This window comes from Chlorocebus sabaeus, chromosome 12, assembly GCF_047675955.1.
Source record: "Chlorocebus sabaeus isolate Y175 chromosome 12, mChlSab1.0.hap1, whole genome shotgun sequence".
In the NCBI taxonomy this organism is placed as follows: domain Eukaryota; kingdom Metazoa; phylum Chordata; class Mammalia; order Primates; family Cercopithecidae; genus Chlorocebus; species Chlorocebus sabaeus.
In genome coordinates, this window is record NC_132915.1 from 66778720 (window position 1) to 66794525 (window position 15806).

Here is a 15806-nt window from a genome sequence, read left to right on the forward strand (position 1 = left end):
AATACTAGAGTAGGGAAGACTTTTCATTTTTTTGAGACAGAGTCTTGCTCTGTCTTCCAGGCTGGAGTACACTGGCACGATCTCAGCTCACTGCAACCTCTGTCTCCTGGGTTCAAGCAATTATCGTGCCTCAGCCTCTGAAGTAGCTGGAACTACAGGCGCACGTCACCACACCCAGCTAATTTTTTGTATTTTGAGTAGAGACGGATTTCTGCCATGCTGCCCAGGCTGGTCTCGAACTCCTAAGCTCATGTGATCCACCCATCTCGGTCTCCCAAAGTGCTGGGATTACAGGCATGAGCCACTGTGCCCAAACGGGAAGACTTTTCTCAGCAGCATGCTCAAGAAATCATGAACGTGGAGACTGATTAAATAGAAAACAATTCATTGTAACCAACTGCCACATATAATTGCCACATATAGAACCAACTGCCACATATAGAACCAACTGCCACATATAGAACCAAAAGGCAAATTACAAACTTTAAAAAATATTCTGCAACCCAAATGGCAGGCAAGGAGCTGCCATTGTTAACCCACAAAGCGTTCTTATAAATCAACAGAGAAAACCCTGCAGCAGAAAAGAATGAACAGATGATAAAGTAAACAGTTTTAGAAAAGCAACACAAATGGTCAACACACATTTGCACAAGGAATCCAGGAAACTGCAAATGCAACTAACTTGCATTAGAATTCCCAGGATTGTGTGAGAAGGGTAGAACAGGTGTCAACTTGTAAAGTCTTTCTAGAACACAATCTGGAAGTATGTATCAAACTTTTTGCTGTCTTATCCAACAATTTTCAGAATCAACCCCAAGGAAATAATCACAGACCTATGCAAAGAATTAAGTTACAACGATGTTCACTATGGCACTGTTAAATTGGTGAAAATGAGGAAAAGCCTAACATGTAAACAGAATACAATGCAGCTATTAAATTACCATTGTTAAATATTTAAGATATTGTAGACATCTTTCCGTGTCTTTAAGTTTAAAAAAAATAGATGGTATTACTCAACTTTTGCGGAGGGAAATATATATATATGCACTGAAAAATGGCTAGATAAAAAAGTAGTAAAATGTTAATGGTGGTTTCTTTGAATTATAGAATTAGGATTGGTTTCTGAGTTTTGCTTACTTATTATTTTCTATACTAAACTTGTCTTAATTTTGATACAAGGGGTAAAAGGTTAGTCAAGAGATAAACGCAGAAGTATAGTTCAAAATGCAAGCTGGCCCCTTTCTGAGGAACCGGCTCAGAGCACAGCCAACTTGGGGCCCCACACAGGTCAGGTAGGCACTGCGCCATTTCGCAAATGCCACGCAGTCCTCAATCACATGTGTGGCTTTGGAATGCACCAGAGGGATTACCAGGCTGTCTGGTTTTCTGCAAGTGCATGTCCAACAAAATGGTAAAGTTTCACTGTTAAGAACTTTCTGATGATTTTCATTTTTAGAATTTAGCTGTAGCCTGGAGAAACCTGCAAATTCTCATTCCTCCTAGTTCTGTTTGCATCCTCCCCGTAGCCCATGTACCAGTGAACCCACAATATAAGGGACCACTTCCTATCAAAAGCAGCCAGTAATGAAATGCTCTGCTGAGCAAAACAGTGGCTGCTCCAGCTCTGTCCCTGGAGACTTAATCACTGCACTGTCTCCACCCTCCTGTGGTGCCCAGCTCAGCCATGCAACACAGCAGGTGGCCTCTTTTGAATTAGGAGTATTGGGGCAATTTCAGACCAGTGGCAGGTGGGGCCCGGCCCCTTGCCACCTTCCTCTATTCCTGGCAAATACACCATGGCATGCCCCAAGCTCTGGCCACCCCTGACTGCACACAGCAGAGTTCCCCTTCCAATCTCAGCCACTGTGGATGGGATCCCCTCTGTCTCGGATGCCCCAACCACACCTTGCTCTGGACCCATCTCCCATGAGGCCTCCTCTTCCTGATGGTTTTCACCATTTCCTCCTACACAGCGCCCACACAGAGGGCCATCCATTTCTTCCCTGGGATCTCAGGCACCTCCTGGCCCCAGAGGGCAGGGTGTGTCCCACTCTGGACCCCTAGGCCTCAGTTGCTGAATCTGCTTCATTGGTGGCTGCTCAGGGCCAAAACCCTGCAACCATTCTGGCTCTTCTCCCTCATCTCTGTCAGGAAATCCCGAGGCCCAATTTCACCACACGCAGGAATCTGCCCTCTTCTCATCACCTGCTGCCACAGTCCTGCTTCCAGCGGTCTGCCCGCTGGTGCCCTGTGCTCTAAAACCTCCAGAGCCACCCTTTAAAAACCCAAGTCAGTTGCGTGGTTGGCTCCTCTGCTCAGAACCCTCTGCTGCCCCCATCTCACGCAGGGTTAGCGAGGAAGGCTTCTTCGATGCTTGTGAGGCCCGACTTCCTCTGCCCCACACCTCTCAGCCCTCATCTGCCTTCACACCTCCTCCTCACCTGCTCCACTCAGTCACGTTCATCTCTGCATTGCTCCCCGAACCACCCAGGCATGCTACTGCCTCAGGCTTCTGCACTGTTCCTCTTCCCTCTGCCTGGAATGCCCTCCTCGGAGAGCAGGGTGGTTCATGCCATCACAATCTTTAGCAAGGCCCTCTCTGAGCACCCATACAAAAAGCATCCCACCCCAAATTCATACTTGCCCTCGCCTCTTTATTCCTCTTTACTTTCTTCACAGTCCCTACCCCTGACATAACTATATTTACTTGACTCCTGTCATGAGAGAGCAAGCTCAGGAGAGCATAGACTCTTATCTGCTTTGCTCATGGTTCTATTCCCGGCACCTAAACAGAACAATCCCCAGCACATAGCAGGCTCTCAACAATGTCTACTGAATGAATGAATGAGAAGAAAGGACTTGGCATGGGCTCTCACAGCCCCACTGGGAACTCTGCGTCCAGTCTGTAAGTCAAGGCCCAGCAGTGGGCCAGGGGATCTGTTTCCCCCACCCACCCGCCCACCTGTTGAGTCACTCTCCCCTCCTCAGCCTTGGGAAGCCCCTTTCTGACCAGGAGTATTATATGCTGCTTGGAAAACACTGGGCCTGAGTCACTCCCTGGGGCTCTAATTCTCTCTCCATCCCCTGGACCCACCTCCAGGATCCTTCCTTTACAGCATAATGGGAAATCCAGAGACAGCTCCCTTTGGAGAAAATGGAAAGGAACTGAATGATTTAGAGGAAAATTCAGTTCTTCCTGCTTTGGGAGTTAGGAAAGCTCAAATTCTCAGGAAGTTAGTGCCGCTGAAAGTGAAACATTAATAGAAATATTACTGGAAAATACCAAACAGGAAGAGAAGGAAAATTCCATTGTGGAAGCAAGGTCCTCTGTCAATGCTCCTTAATGGTCTCAGCAAAGCATCTCAGAATCAAAACACGGGAAGAAGCGGAAATCAATCAGGCTGTCACCCTTCCTGTCGACTCCAGCTTCGGCCACGCCACCTCCACACCACGCCGGCACAAAGGGCACTGGCCTCAACACAAGGTCAATACACACAGCAGATACTGGCCACCAGCTCTGCCTCTGCTGTGAGGTAGGGCAGAAGGCACTCCTCCCCATGAGCCTCTGTTTCTCCATCTGCAAAAGGGAGATTACAGCCTGTTCCTCACAGAGTGGCTCTGAGAAGCAAACAAATCACCGATGTGAAACTGCCCCCTTTAAGCTGTGGAACACTTACATAAATGTTGGAATCAGTCACCCCATGCCAACAGAGGGGATATTTTACAAAGAGTAAGTCTAGCCACAAATAAGGCAGAGACAATAGAGCAAATTCGGGCATGGGATTGTGCAGCTTGAGGTAGTATGGCAGAGTGGTTACAAATAGATGCTGGATCTGGCTTCACATCTCATCTCTCCCACTTACTGGTTGTCTGACTTTATTATTATTATTTTTTTTTTGAGATGGAGTCTCGCTCTGGCGCCCAGGCTGGAGTGCAGTGGCCCGATCTCAGCTCACTACAACCTCTGCCTCCCGGATTCAAGCGGTTCTCCCACCTCAGCCTCCCAAGTAGCTGGGATTACAGGCATGTACCACCACGCCCAGCTAATTTTTGCATTTTTAATAGAGACAGGGTTTCACCATGTTGGCCAGGCTGGTCTCCAACTCTCGACCTTAGGTGATCCACCTCGGCCTCCCAAAGTGCTGGGATTACAGGAAGTGCTGGGATTACAGGCGTGAACCACCCCACCCGGCCAACGTGACTTTAGACAAGTGACTTAACCTCTCTGTGCCTTGGTTTCCTCATATGTAAAAACCAGAATAGTAGTAGCAGTAGTAGTAGCTACCTCAAAGGACTGTAGTGAGGAGTAAGGTTACATACAAAGCACACAGAACTGCACCTAGCTCAGAGTACGTACAATAAAAGTATTAGCTAATATTACTGTAGTGGAAAGCTCCCTTAATGCAAGTGATTGTGCTTTTCTTACTCAAATACCTCCTCCTCAAGCTGCTTCTCCTGTGGCTCCATGAAATCAAGGTCCTGCCCAGAACAGTCTCTGTGCCAAGATGGCTTTTAGCTCACCCACACCACTTTATTTACAGATAAATTCTGACACACAGATGTGGGTTTGAACCTTGGGTCCTGTGTCCTCAACCAGAAGATAAGCTTTTCAGGGGCGGGCACTATCCAGGCCCTGGTTCATCCCTGTATCCACACAGCTCCTCATGGTGGCCTGAATATAGCAATTCCTCAGTCAGCACAGGCCATATGAAAGTTAGGATGTCAAAGATGACCACCGCCTTTGTCCTGCGGAAAATGCACCACCTTCTGGGCGCAGTGGCTCATACCTGTAATCCCAGCACTTTGGGAGGCCAAGGCGGATGGATCACTTGAGCCCAGGAGTTTGAGATCAGCCTGGGCAAGATCGTGAAACCCCATCTCTACTTTAGGAAAAAAAAAAAAAAAATTATCTGGGTGTGCTGGTGTGTGCCTGCCTGTAGTCCCAGCTACTTGAGAGGCTGAGGTGGGAGAATTGCCTGAGCCCGGGAAGTTGAGGCTACAGTGAGCTCTAATTGTGCCACTGCACTCTAGTATGGGGGACAGGAGTGAGATCCTGTCTCAAAAAAAGAAAAAAGCACCACTCCTACCGCCACCATCAACCAACCTCAGAAAACCACAGGGTGTGTTGCCGTCAGCCAGCCAGCATCCCAGCTCTGCTGGAAAGTCACACGTCCCAGTTTATTTTCTAGGGCCAAGCTGGCCTACCCGTTCCCCACAGGCCACCACTTCTGGGCTCTCCCAGCACAAGCTAAACTAATCAGGGGAAGGCTTGACCACAGGCAAGTTCAACCTTGCTGACTGATCAGAGGAAACCACAGCTGTTTCAGATTTGACTTTTAAAGCTAATTTTTATGGGTCAGAAAAGCTCTGGGGGCAAAAAGAGGATACGGTCAAGTCACGGGGGTTAAGCCCTGGGGTAATCAGTCATGTTCTGAGATTGTCAGATTAGAGAGGACAGTCACCTGATCTCTTTCAAGGAAACTTAAATTCCTTGTTGATCAGGGCCAGTGTACCGCCAGTCTCTTTCTCCAAACAGAGCACACACAGCCTGGCGAATCCTTGAAGGGAAGGAATGCTTGGTGTTAGAATGAGAAGACATGACAGTTACAAGACTCAGTTTTGTGCAGCTGTCCCTTGGGATGTGCCAACTCTGTGCTCAGAATTTCTCTATAAAATAACTCAAGTGCTGCATTAACATCTCATTTCTGGAACTCTAAGGCAGATGGAAGAGAGAGAGACAGAAAAGCCAGATCTAGGGCCTCTTCCAGGGACACCAAAGACAAGGCTGAAAGCAGAGAAATTAGGGCAGAGGGCTGCAACAAGAGTAGCGTTAAGTAAAGGGGAGGAGGAGACATGTAACACATATTCCTGTAAATATCCAAGCTTTACACTACTTATTTCCATTGAAACCACGAAAAATAGAGGAAGCATATAGGTTTTGAACTCAAGACTGCACTGGTGTGATCCTTGCTCTATCACTTTGTAGCTGTGTGACATTAGGCAAGTCATCAACCTCTCTAAGCCTCAGTTTCTTTACCTGGAATATGGGGATAAGGTAGATGATGGCATTGAAGGCTCTAATTAATGGCTTGCCTGTATCCCTGCCCTTTGCCATGGGACACTGCAGCTCCTCCTCTCTCCTTGAATCATGGCTGGCCTTATGATTTGCTTTGGTCAACAGAAGGGTCAGCGTGCCAGTTTCCAACCTCAAGAGACCTCATGCGCTCCTGCTTTTTCTTGGAACCCTGCTGCCGTCATACAAACATGTGCTGGAGGAGGAGAGACCACACAGAACAGAGCTGAATTGTTGCAGCCCAAGGCCATCCTAAACCAGCCCACCAAACACGTAAGAAAGCCTAGCCAGGATCAGCAGGGCTGCATACTCACCCCACCCCCACTGACTGCAAAGGCATGAGTGAGCCCAACTGAGACCAGAAAAATGACTGAGATGTACAGGCTCGTGGCTATAATAAAAGCTTATTGTTTAAAGCAGGGGTTGGAAACTACAGTGCACAGGTCAGCTGCCTGTTTTTTGTAAATAAAGTTTTATTGGAATACAGCTGTTCCCATTAATTTCCATATTGTCCATGGCTGCTTTCAAGCTACAGTGGCAGAGTTGAAGAGCTATGATAGAGACCGCATGGCCCACAATCAAACCACAGCTGTTTTGGGGTGATTTGTTATGTAGCAACAGCTAATACAGTACCCAAGCCTCTCCCAGCAGGACGGTGAGAATTAAATGACTGATTAAGTGATTACTATGAAGCCTGGAGAATGCATTTCCCTTCTGGGGACTCAACCAGGAAAAACTGGATTTGATACGCAGCATTTCTCTCACACTACTTTCAGGGGATGGGACTTCATAGGGGGAAAGTGTCCCAAGCTAAACCACAGCTACCAAGTGTGACCCTGACCTTTTCCATCAGTGACACTTTAAGAACTGGAGAATGTGGCTGTTCATCAAATGGGAATGACTGACAACTCATGTTTGGCCCTGGCTTCAATCAAGCCCTACATCAATGATTGTATGTGAAACAGGACAAATGATAATTCACAACTATGCAGCAAGGCACATGAGACTTTCTTCCCTTTGTGGGCTCCAACGTCCCTCTGCAGTCTCCCGCCACACCTGCCCTGCTGCCCCCAGCCATCCTCTCCAGCCTCCAGGCCATGGCACTGGCTGCTTTATTCCCTTTGCATGAAAAGCCCTCTTCCCCACTCCCCTGCCTCGGGAATTCCCACTCAGCCTTCTATACTCAGCTCAAGGGCGACCTTCTCCTGAAGGCCCTCTTTGGCTTCCCAGGCAAGTTCAGGCCCTCCTAGCCCTCTGTACACACTTCTGGCATTCCTCAGGTTGTGATATTGTCTCTCTGGTTGTATCTGTCTCCCTGACTAGACCAGGAGAAGCTGGTATTCAACTGCAAACTGAGAAGCTTCCTTCTTGGAAAGTTAGCCACCACTTATTTCTCTCTGAACTCCCCCTGCCTAGCAGGCAGTTTAGAAACTGCTGGATGTTTAAAAAAAAAAAAAAAAAGAAGTTAGACATGATATTATTTATTCTGTAAGTACGGAAAAAGTGTTATTTAACTCAACTCTGGATGCTGACAAAATATAAAGTGTTGGTACACATCAGTATGTATTTAAAACCCGGGAAAACTGATGTCATGATGCATCCTGACTTAATTGTGGTGGAAACATTTATTTAATTATAATAAAAGAAACAAGACTTCAGCAGAAAATATAACTGGATGAGACCTGTTTGGCTGCACAAAAGGAGACCTACAAAAGTAACTGGCCTCTTTTGTAATCACTGTTTTTTTTTTATAAAGCACAACTTGAAGGAATAATGTGTCTACCTATTCCAGTTTCATTTTCTCTTCCCAGGAGCTCAGGCCCTTACCGTCTCTCACCAGAACTACAACTGTCCCCTAACTTCGATCCCCAGATTTTGGCAGCTGTTTATAGCCTGGATGCCCCTTCACCATGGCTCTGAGTACATCCCTTCCCTGGCTCAACAACCTTCAAGGTCTCCCCTGTGGGGTCTAACTTCAAGCCCCTACCTCTCTCACATTGTCATCTCTCATTCCCCAAACAAGGCCCAGCTGCATGAAAATGCTGCTTTCCAAGAACAGGCCCCACATTGAGATTTTATACACATACACACACGTACATGCACACGTCTATGTTCACACACATGTATACACTTACATATGCACACCCTGACACATAGGCACTCCTGCAGCCTGCAGTCACCCTCTCCCCTGCGCTGGGATTCCACTTCCAACTCTAGATCCAGCTCAAAGCCACCTCCTAGGTGATGATCTCCCCAAATTCTCCAAGATAAAAACACTGGGAAACAAAGGATGAAATTCCTGTCAATCTCCTCCAGGGGCTCAGGCCAGAGATATGGACAAATCTCCTGCATCCCTCATTACCTCCCCTCCTCACACTTATACCAAGATATCTCTGAGCACAAAGTAAATGCTGGGAAAAATGGGCTATGTTAGGGGAGAAACCATTAGAGTAAGGCTAGTTTTTCTTCCAAATAATTACAAACGGAAAAGTGGGTGGGGTGCTGTGGCTCTCACTTGTAATCCCAGCACTTTGGGAGGCCAAGGCAGGAGGATCACTTGAGCCCAGGAGCCTGGGCAACATAGCGACACCTGATCTCTACAAATAAAAAAATTAGCCAGGTGTGACAGTACGTGGCCCCAGTAACTCAGGAGGCTAAGGTGGGAGGATTGTTTGAGCCTGGGAGGTTGAGGCTGCAGTGAGCCATAGCTGCGCCACTGCACTCCAGCCTAGGTGAGAGGGTGAGACCTCTAACAATGGATAAAGACTAAATGAGGAGCCAGAAGTGGGTTTTCCTGGATCCATGAGTGAGGGGCAGAAGGAAGGCTGGATCTACAGTGTTCCTGGCCTCCCAAAAGCTGTCCGGCTGGAAATAATGTGAAAACAACTGCTTCCTGACTGCCTGATGGGGTGGGGGTGGAGGGGTGCTGGCCAAGGATCAGGAGGTAGCCACACACAGATGGCAGAAACAAGGGCATCCAGAGTCTCTGCATTCCAAGGCTGCCCTGACCAGAAGACCCAGAGGGACAGTTAAGAAGAAGCCACTGTTGCATGAGTGGTTTTCAAAGCATGGTCCCAGGACCCTCAGCCACTTCCCCTCAACCTGGGAAATGCTGGAATGCAAATACTCAGGTCCCCCACCAGGCATGCTCAATTAGTTGCTGCAGGATGGACCCCAGCAATCTGTTGTAACCAGCCCTCTAGGCACACTACAGTTTGAGGATCACTGCACGAGAACGTTCTGCTGACCCTCTCTGGCTGCCTCCTCCCTCCTGGGTAGAAAGAACATCTGGACAACTTCTCAAAAGATCAAAGGTCTTACAGTCACAACCTAGTAGGTGACAAGCAGCCCAGAGAGATCTTCTAAAAAATCATATCTGATCACAACACTCTCACAGCTAAATCCCTTCACAGGCCCCCTCGGTGCTTAGCTTACAAGGTCCTCCCTGATCCAGGCCCTGCCCAACTTATCTTAACCTCTCAATTTCAGTCACATGGGACTTCACCTGCAGTTCCCTGAAGCACAGGGCTCTTCTCCAGTCAACCATGGTGACCACCGCCCCCCTCACAATAATGGCCCTGCCTCCAAGGTGCACTCCTCAATGCCACACCCCCCAACCTCTCCCGTGCCCTTCATCCTTCCTGTAACCCTGTAACACAAGGTCTCATCATAGCACTCATCACCATCACGCCACTATGGCCTCTGTCATAGCATTCACTGCAGAGGGTCTCTGCTCCAGGACCCAGCAGGGGAGGGCACAGAGAAGACCCATAAGAAATATCTGGTGATGAAAAGAAGTCAAGTCTTAAACATCTTGACAACCTGGCTATAAAACAAATCATTTCTCAGTGTTTGAAACAGTCTTAATTGTAATTGGGAAAAAAATGTTTACTGAAGTTTTGAACCACTAGCAGTGAAAGAGAAAGGAGATCTGCCCACCTGGGGTGTGGCTGCAGGGTAACAAGGAGGATGCATAAAGTCCGGTGCAGTTGGCCGTGACCTATCGTGCCTTCTTTTATATTCAAGACCTCCCCAGTGCCTGCACCAAGCCAAGCCTGGGCCATGCATAAGACTGCACGGAGCCTATCTGGTGTTTCCCTCACTGATCAACCACAAGCCCAGGGTCCTGGTGGCTCCCAGGGAAATCTACCCCCTCTCCCAAGGCAGCTCCTGGGTGGCCACCTGGCTCCCAGCTAGTCATCTAGGTGTGGCATCCTGGGTGCTTAGGAAACCCAGAGTCCAAGCTTCCGAGGCGTGCCCCAAACTGCCTCCAGGGAGAGGTGGGATCCTCCACGGACCGCCCATGCAGATCAAGCAGGGGATGGGGATATTCCGGGGACCTTCGGGAGAGGAGGCCAGGCAGAAAAACTAGAGGGACATTCCCTTCCTCCTCTCTCCTGGCAAACAAATAAGATCCCTTTCCAGGCACCAGCTGGCAGGTAAGAGCCTGCCTCACTGCTGTCTGGACGTCCAGTCCTAAAAGGAACTCAGACTCTTAATCAGTCTCCCCCAGCCCAGGCCTGGGCAAAGGTTTATCTTTGGGGGAAGAAGGTGGGGAGAACAACAGACACGGACCAGGGCACTGAGAAGGAAGGAGCTCTCCCACCGGGCCTCAGATTTAATCAAAACACTGCCTTCCACCAGAAGTAGACAGAACAAGTATTATTTTACGGGGGAAGGGAGGGCTTCACAGGAGTGTGAAGGAGGAGGAGGGGGCCTAGTCTGGCTGTAATTAACTAGTCTGCTTCAAAGGGAGGGAACTAGATGGCCTAATGCATTAGGAAGGGGGTTGTCACAAAGTCCCCCCGTGTTCCTGGGACCGTATGGGGTAGGGTTGAGATCAGGAAGGAAGCAGGTGAGGATAGGAGGGGTGGGGTCTCCTTCCAGCCGGGCCTGATAGGCTGACCACCTCCCGCGCGCAGTGGCAGGAACTGACGGGTTCGGTGAGGAGCGCTCTTGGAGGCAGCGCATTTCAACCGGAAAAGCACGCGTGGAGGTTCCCGGAGCAGCTCCGGTACCAGGCAGCCCGGATTTGGAAACCTGGAGCTGGGGGTGGGGCGGGGCAGGGCCGGGCAGGGCAGCCGCGAGGGATTTACATATACACGCTGGAGACAGCCGGTCCAGATCTGCCACTAAGAATGCTGTGTAATATTGGGCGAGTCCCTTCCTTGCTCTGGACCTCAGTTCCCCATCTAGAGCGTGAGCGGAGGGTGGAAGCTGGAGTAAGGGGAGTCAGGAGTCAAAGCTCCATTTGAAGCCCTTGACAGCTCTGACTCTGACTTTACTCCTTGGCAGCCGGAAGGGCTGGCTGGGTCCGTCTTCCTGGGGCAAGGCTGGGCCGGGCGCTCTCGCTCGGGCTGTGGGCTCAGAGAGGAGACGTTCTGGGAGCAGCGGCGAAAGCGGTGTTGTCAGGAGGCCGCCGGTCCCAGGAAAAGCGAGCGGGAGGGGCAGAACCGGGAAACAGCACGCCAGCCGCGACCCAGGGTCCTAGGCCGAAGCTGAAGTAGGGACTCGACACCAGAGCGGTGGGTGCCTTGGTTCCCCCGTGCGCACCGTGGCTCTTTTGGAACGTCGGGAAGAGGCCAAGGGGCACCTTACCTTGTCCTTCTTGCCGGCCCCGCTCTCCTCCGCGGCTGAGGCGGCGCACTTGTTGAGCAGTTTCTTGCCTCCGCAAGCCGTCGGGCTCCAGGTGCGGCCGCCCGCGCAGGCGCCCCCCAGGGGGTCCCCGGCCCCGCCGCCCGCCGCGCTCTCCACTTTGATGAGGCGGTGCTTGGGGGAGATGTAGCGCACCTCGGCCGGCGTGGCGGGCCGCCGCTCGCTGCTGCTGCGGTAGAGGTGCGGGGAGCCGGAGGAGGAGGACGACGACGCGGCGGCCCCCGCGCCCGAGGAGGCGCAGCAACAGCCCGCGGCGCCCGACGCGGACGAGGCCGAAAAGGCGCGCTGTACCCCGCCTGGCTCCCCGCCGCCGCCGCAGTAGTCCAGGCGGCACATGGCGCGCAGTTTGCGCAGCGACGAGCCAGGCCCGTTGTAGGGGTCCTCGAAGTCGCGTTCCTTCTGCGCGCGGTAGGCGCGGATGAGGTCGCTGGTGCTGCCGCTGTCGTCGGGCAGGGAGCCCGATGAGGCCGAGAAGCAGGAGGCGGTGGCCGGACCGCAGGACGCCGAGGCGGCGGAGGAGGCCTGCGGCACGGCCTGGGGGGGCTGCGAGGGCCGCTCGCCCCGTCGCCGCTGCTCGCGGTAGTCTGGCCGCGGCGGCTGCGGGGGGCTCTTGGTCTTGCTGTTGCCCAAGCTGAAGTACTTGTTTAGCCACTTGGCCATGGCGAGAGGCCGCCTAGGGCCGCGGCGTGGGAGCCCGGTCCGCCGCCGCGGCCATTCGGGGGGCAGCGCTGCCGCGCAGGTCCTTCGGCGCCCCGGCCCCGGCGGGGGGCGTCCGGGGCGCCCGCTCCCGACGCCAAGTTCAAGTTCTCGCCGCCGCCGCCTCCTGCCGGCAGCTCTCTGGCTCCGGCAGCTGCAGCACCGCCCTCCGCCTAGCGCCGCCCAAGCTAGGGATCTCGCGCCCCTCGTGGGCGCGTCTCATGGGGGTCCCGGCCCACGGCCCGGGGGAGAGCGGAAGGTCCGAGCGCTACCGCCGCGGACCCTGTGGCCGTGAGCCCCCCGCCGTGGAGCGCGCTCCTGCCCCGTCGGAGCTGCAGCCTCCGCCTTGGCCGGGATCTGCGGCTGCCGCGGGAACTTCTCGGCGTCCTCGGCTCCCTTCTTCCTTCCTGCGAGCGCTGGGGCGAGCTCGGCCGCGCAGCCGAGGAGAATGCGGCCGGGAGAGACAGCGAGCGACGGAGGGAGGCAGCCGGCGCCCGCCCGAGCCCGCGCGCCCGTGCCTGTCCCAGCGGCGCCTGTCGCTGCCACTGCCGCCGCCGCCTCCCGAGCCGCCGCGTGTGTGACACTCAGGCCGCCAGAGCCCGCCCCGCGCCGCCGTCCCGCCCTCCCGGAGCCCGCGCGCGCTCCGCCCCCCGTCCGCCCCCGCAGACCCAGCACCGCCCACCCCCGCGAGCCTGGCCGGGGGCCGCGGCCCAAGCCCCGCCTCCCTCGCGCCCGGGGCCGGGGTGGGCGCACCTCTCCGCTCCGGCACGCGCCACCTCCCGCGGCCGCCCAGGCGCCAGCACCAGGGTCGTGTCCCAGGGCGCCGGGGTCCCGCCGCGCAGCCGGCTCCGCCTAGCTTGCTGCTCGCCGCCGCCTCGGGCGAGAGGTTGCCTGGCGGAGCCTGCTACGCGCAGAGGCCAAACCTGTCCGCAGTCTCCCGGGACCCCGCGCGTTGTTCACTCCAAGGATCCCCCTTTCGGGGTTGAGGAGTTGGGGTGGATTAACACGGAACCTTTCTAGTTTACAGCGTGGCCCGTGGGGAGGAAATGCAGTGCCGAGTGTCCTTAGGGACAGACTGGCTGTCCCCCTTTTCCTTAAAGGGACAGACTCCGGTTCAGCCCCGTGCACCGGGTCTTCGGAGGAATCTTTATGCTAATGAGTGTATTAGCAGTCCAGATGACGGATGTGGCCGGGATAGGCGGTGGGAGCCGGGCCCAGCACCAATCCGAGAGTAAGTCTAGGGCAGGTCGGAATGTTTGCTTACCTTTTCACCTCTGAGGAAGTCGAGGCTTTAGCCCTGTTCACTGCCAGCCTGGCGGAGCAAGTTGTGGGAACGTTTAATGCCTTATGTTGTAGGAGCTGGCAGGGCTCCATTTAATACAGGAACTCGGCCGGGTGCGGTGGCTCACGCCTATAATCCCAACACTTTGGGAGGCTGAGGCGGGTGGATCACGAGGTCAGAAGTTCAATACCAGCCTGGCCAAGATGGTGAAACCCCGTTGTAAAAATAGAAAAATTAGCCGGGTGTGGTGGCGGGCACCTGTAATCCCAGCTACTCGGGAGGCTGAGGCAGAGGTTGCAGTGAGCCGAGATCGCACCACTTCACTCCGGCCTGGGCAACAGAGCCAGACTCCGTCTCAAAAAAAATAAATGACCTCATTTTACAGATGGAGAAACTGAGGCCCAGGGGAAAGTCACACAGGTGGACTTGGATGCCAGTTCCTAAATCTGGTGGCACCACAATTATGTCTTTTCCAAGAGTCTCTTCTTTGCGATTTCAGATCATCCTTTGATTATTAACCAAAATTGGGGAAATAGGCCCAAGGAATGGCCCAATTTGCTCAGTGTAACTTTTCCTGGGATCTGCACCTAGGAGAGGTGGCATGCTCCCTGTTGAGAGGGAAATGCTGCCTGAAGATGAAGTAGCTGCCACTAGTGCCTGGTGCTGCTTTGAATTTGCCTGGGCAAGCCCCAAAATGTGACTTAACTCTGAGATGTGGGCAGCTGAGAGCTGAGAAATTCTCTAAGAATGTTGATTTACTAAAACAATAGCCCGAATCAAGAATCTGCATTTGCTGTCCATCTATTATAGATGTGATTTGGGGGAGTCTGTTTTTCCCCTATCCTGTAGTAACAGCGGGAACTGTGAGGGCAGACAGCAAGGCCAGGGGCTCTTTTGATCACATTGTAGTTCTGGCCACACTGGAAGTGGAGGTCAAACTCTCAGTCTGAGACAGTTGGACAGGGAAGACCTGAGAGCTGTTACTGCTTCCTCTCTGTAACCCACCCAGACTCATGCCTGAGGCCACAGCGCAGAAGTGATAGAAGCAGGACTCGAACTAGGTCTTATCCTGAAGCTGACCTGTGTCTGCTCAGCCACACACAGTAGTAAAGTGGAATTGACTTCAAATTTGTTCTTCCAGAATCAAGCTATTTGCCCTTTCCCTCCTTGGTCAGACAATACTGTCATCCTCTGTGGCCAATTGAATTTTCCAAACCCACTATGTCTCATAGTCACAGATACTGTCACCAACTACACAGCCTCTTCATTGCCTGAGATCTATTTACTTAGCATTTCACAGGAAATAATCTAAGGGGTGTGTGTGTGTGTGCGTGCGCGCGTTTGATGTGTCTGGGGCATGCAGAGAGGACCCAGAAGTTGACCTGGCTAGGATGTTTATTTTGAATATACCTAGACTTAAATATCTCCGTTACCCTTTAAATTGCTCCTCTGTCACATTGGCACTTAATTATCTTGCATATAAGGAGGCCTCAGTAGAAAACCTGAAAGGCAAGGACATCCTTGTCTTAAGCCCCACCTTTCATCCAACCACAAATCCTCCCCAGCTACCTTCCTTCCCATTTCTACTTCTGAGCTCAGATCCTAGCAATAGGCCAGGCCATCTGAGACAAGAAAGTCCTCTCTGGAATCTGGAAGCTCGCTCCCTTCTTGTGCCTTGCACATGGAAGGGTTATCTCTGCCTTTTCCAAAGGTTCAGGAAAAGACGTTATATTTCATAACTTATTTTTTCCATGTCACTTTCAGCAGGCCATAGGGTCGTATCCACTTTCCCATGTGATACCTCTCCTGGGGTGTAATTTGCAAGCCAGAATTATTGTAATGCTATAGTATTATGCCAAGAACGTCCAGAGCACTTGTGTATCTGCTCAACCCTTAGACACTCTGTATATAATTAACCCTTCTCAACATCCCTGCAATCTGGTGTTATTCCCAGTTTACAGATGGGGTAGCTGGCCTAAGGTGGTATTTACCTCAAGCAGGCAAAAACCACATGGGTGTTTTCCTTTAGGAGCTTGTAGAGACAACTATCCAAGACTCAGAATCCGAAATAATCATTCTGAAGGGAAATAGAAAAAGCTT

At 52.2% G+C, this 15806-nt stretch overlaps 1 protein-coding gene across 1 annotated transcript in view; it reads right to left on the bottom strand.

The window, feature by feature from the left end:
* SHB (SH2 domain containing adaptor protein B) overlaps positions 1-12756 on the bottom strand; it is a 154351-nt gene extending 141595 nt beyond the window's left edge. The window contains exon 1 of the mRNA XM_007968663.3: positions 11672-12756. Within this exon, the coding sequence (XP_007966854.3) occupies positions 11672-12388 (717 nt within the window). The 5' untranslated portion in view covers positions 12389-12756. The remainder of the gene's footprint in view (positions 1-11671) is intronic.
* Between the last annotated feature and the right edge of the window lie 3050 nt (positions 12757-15806).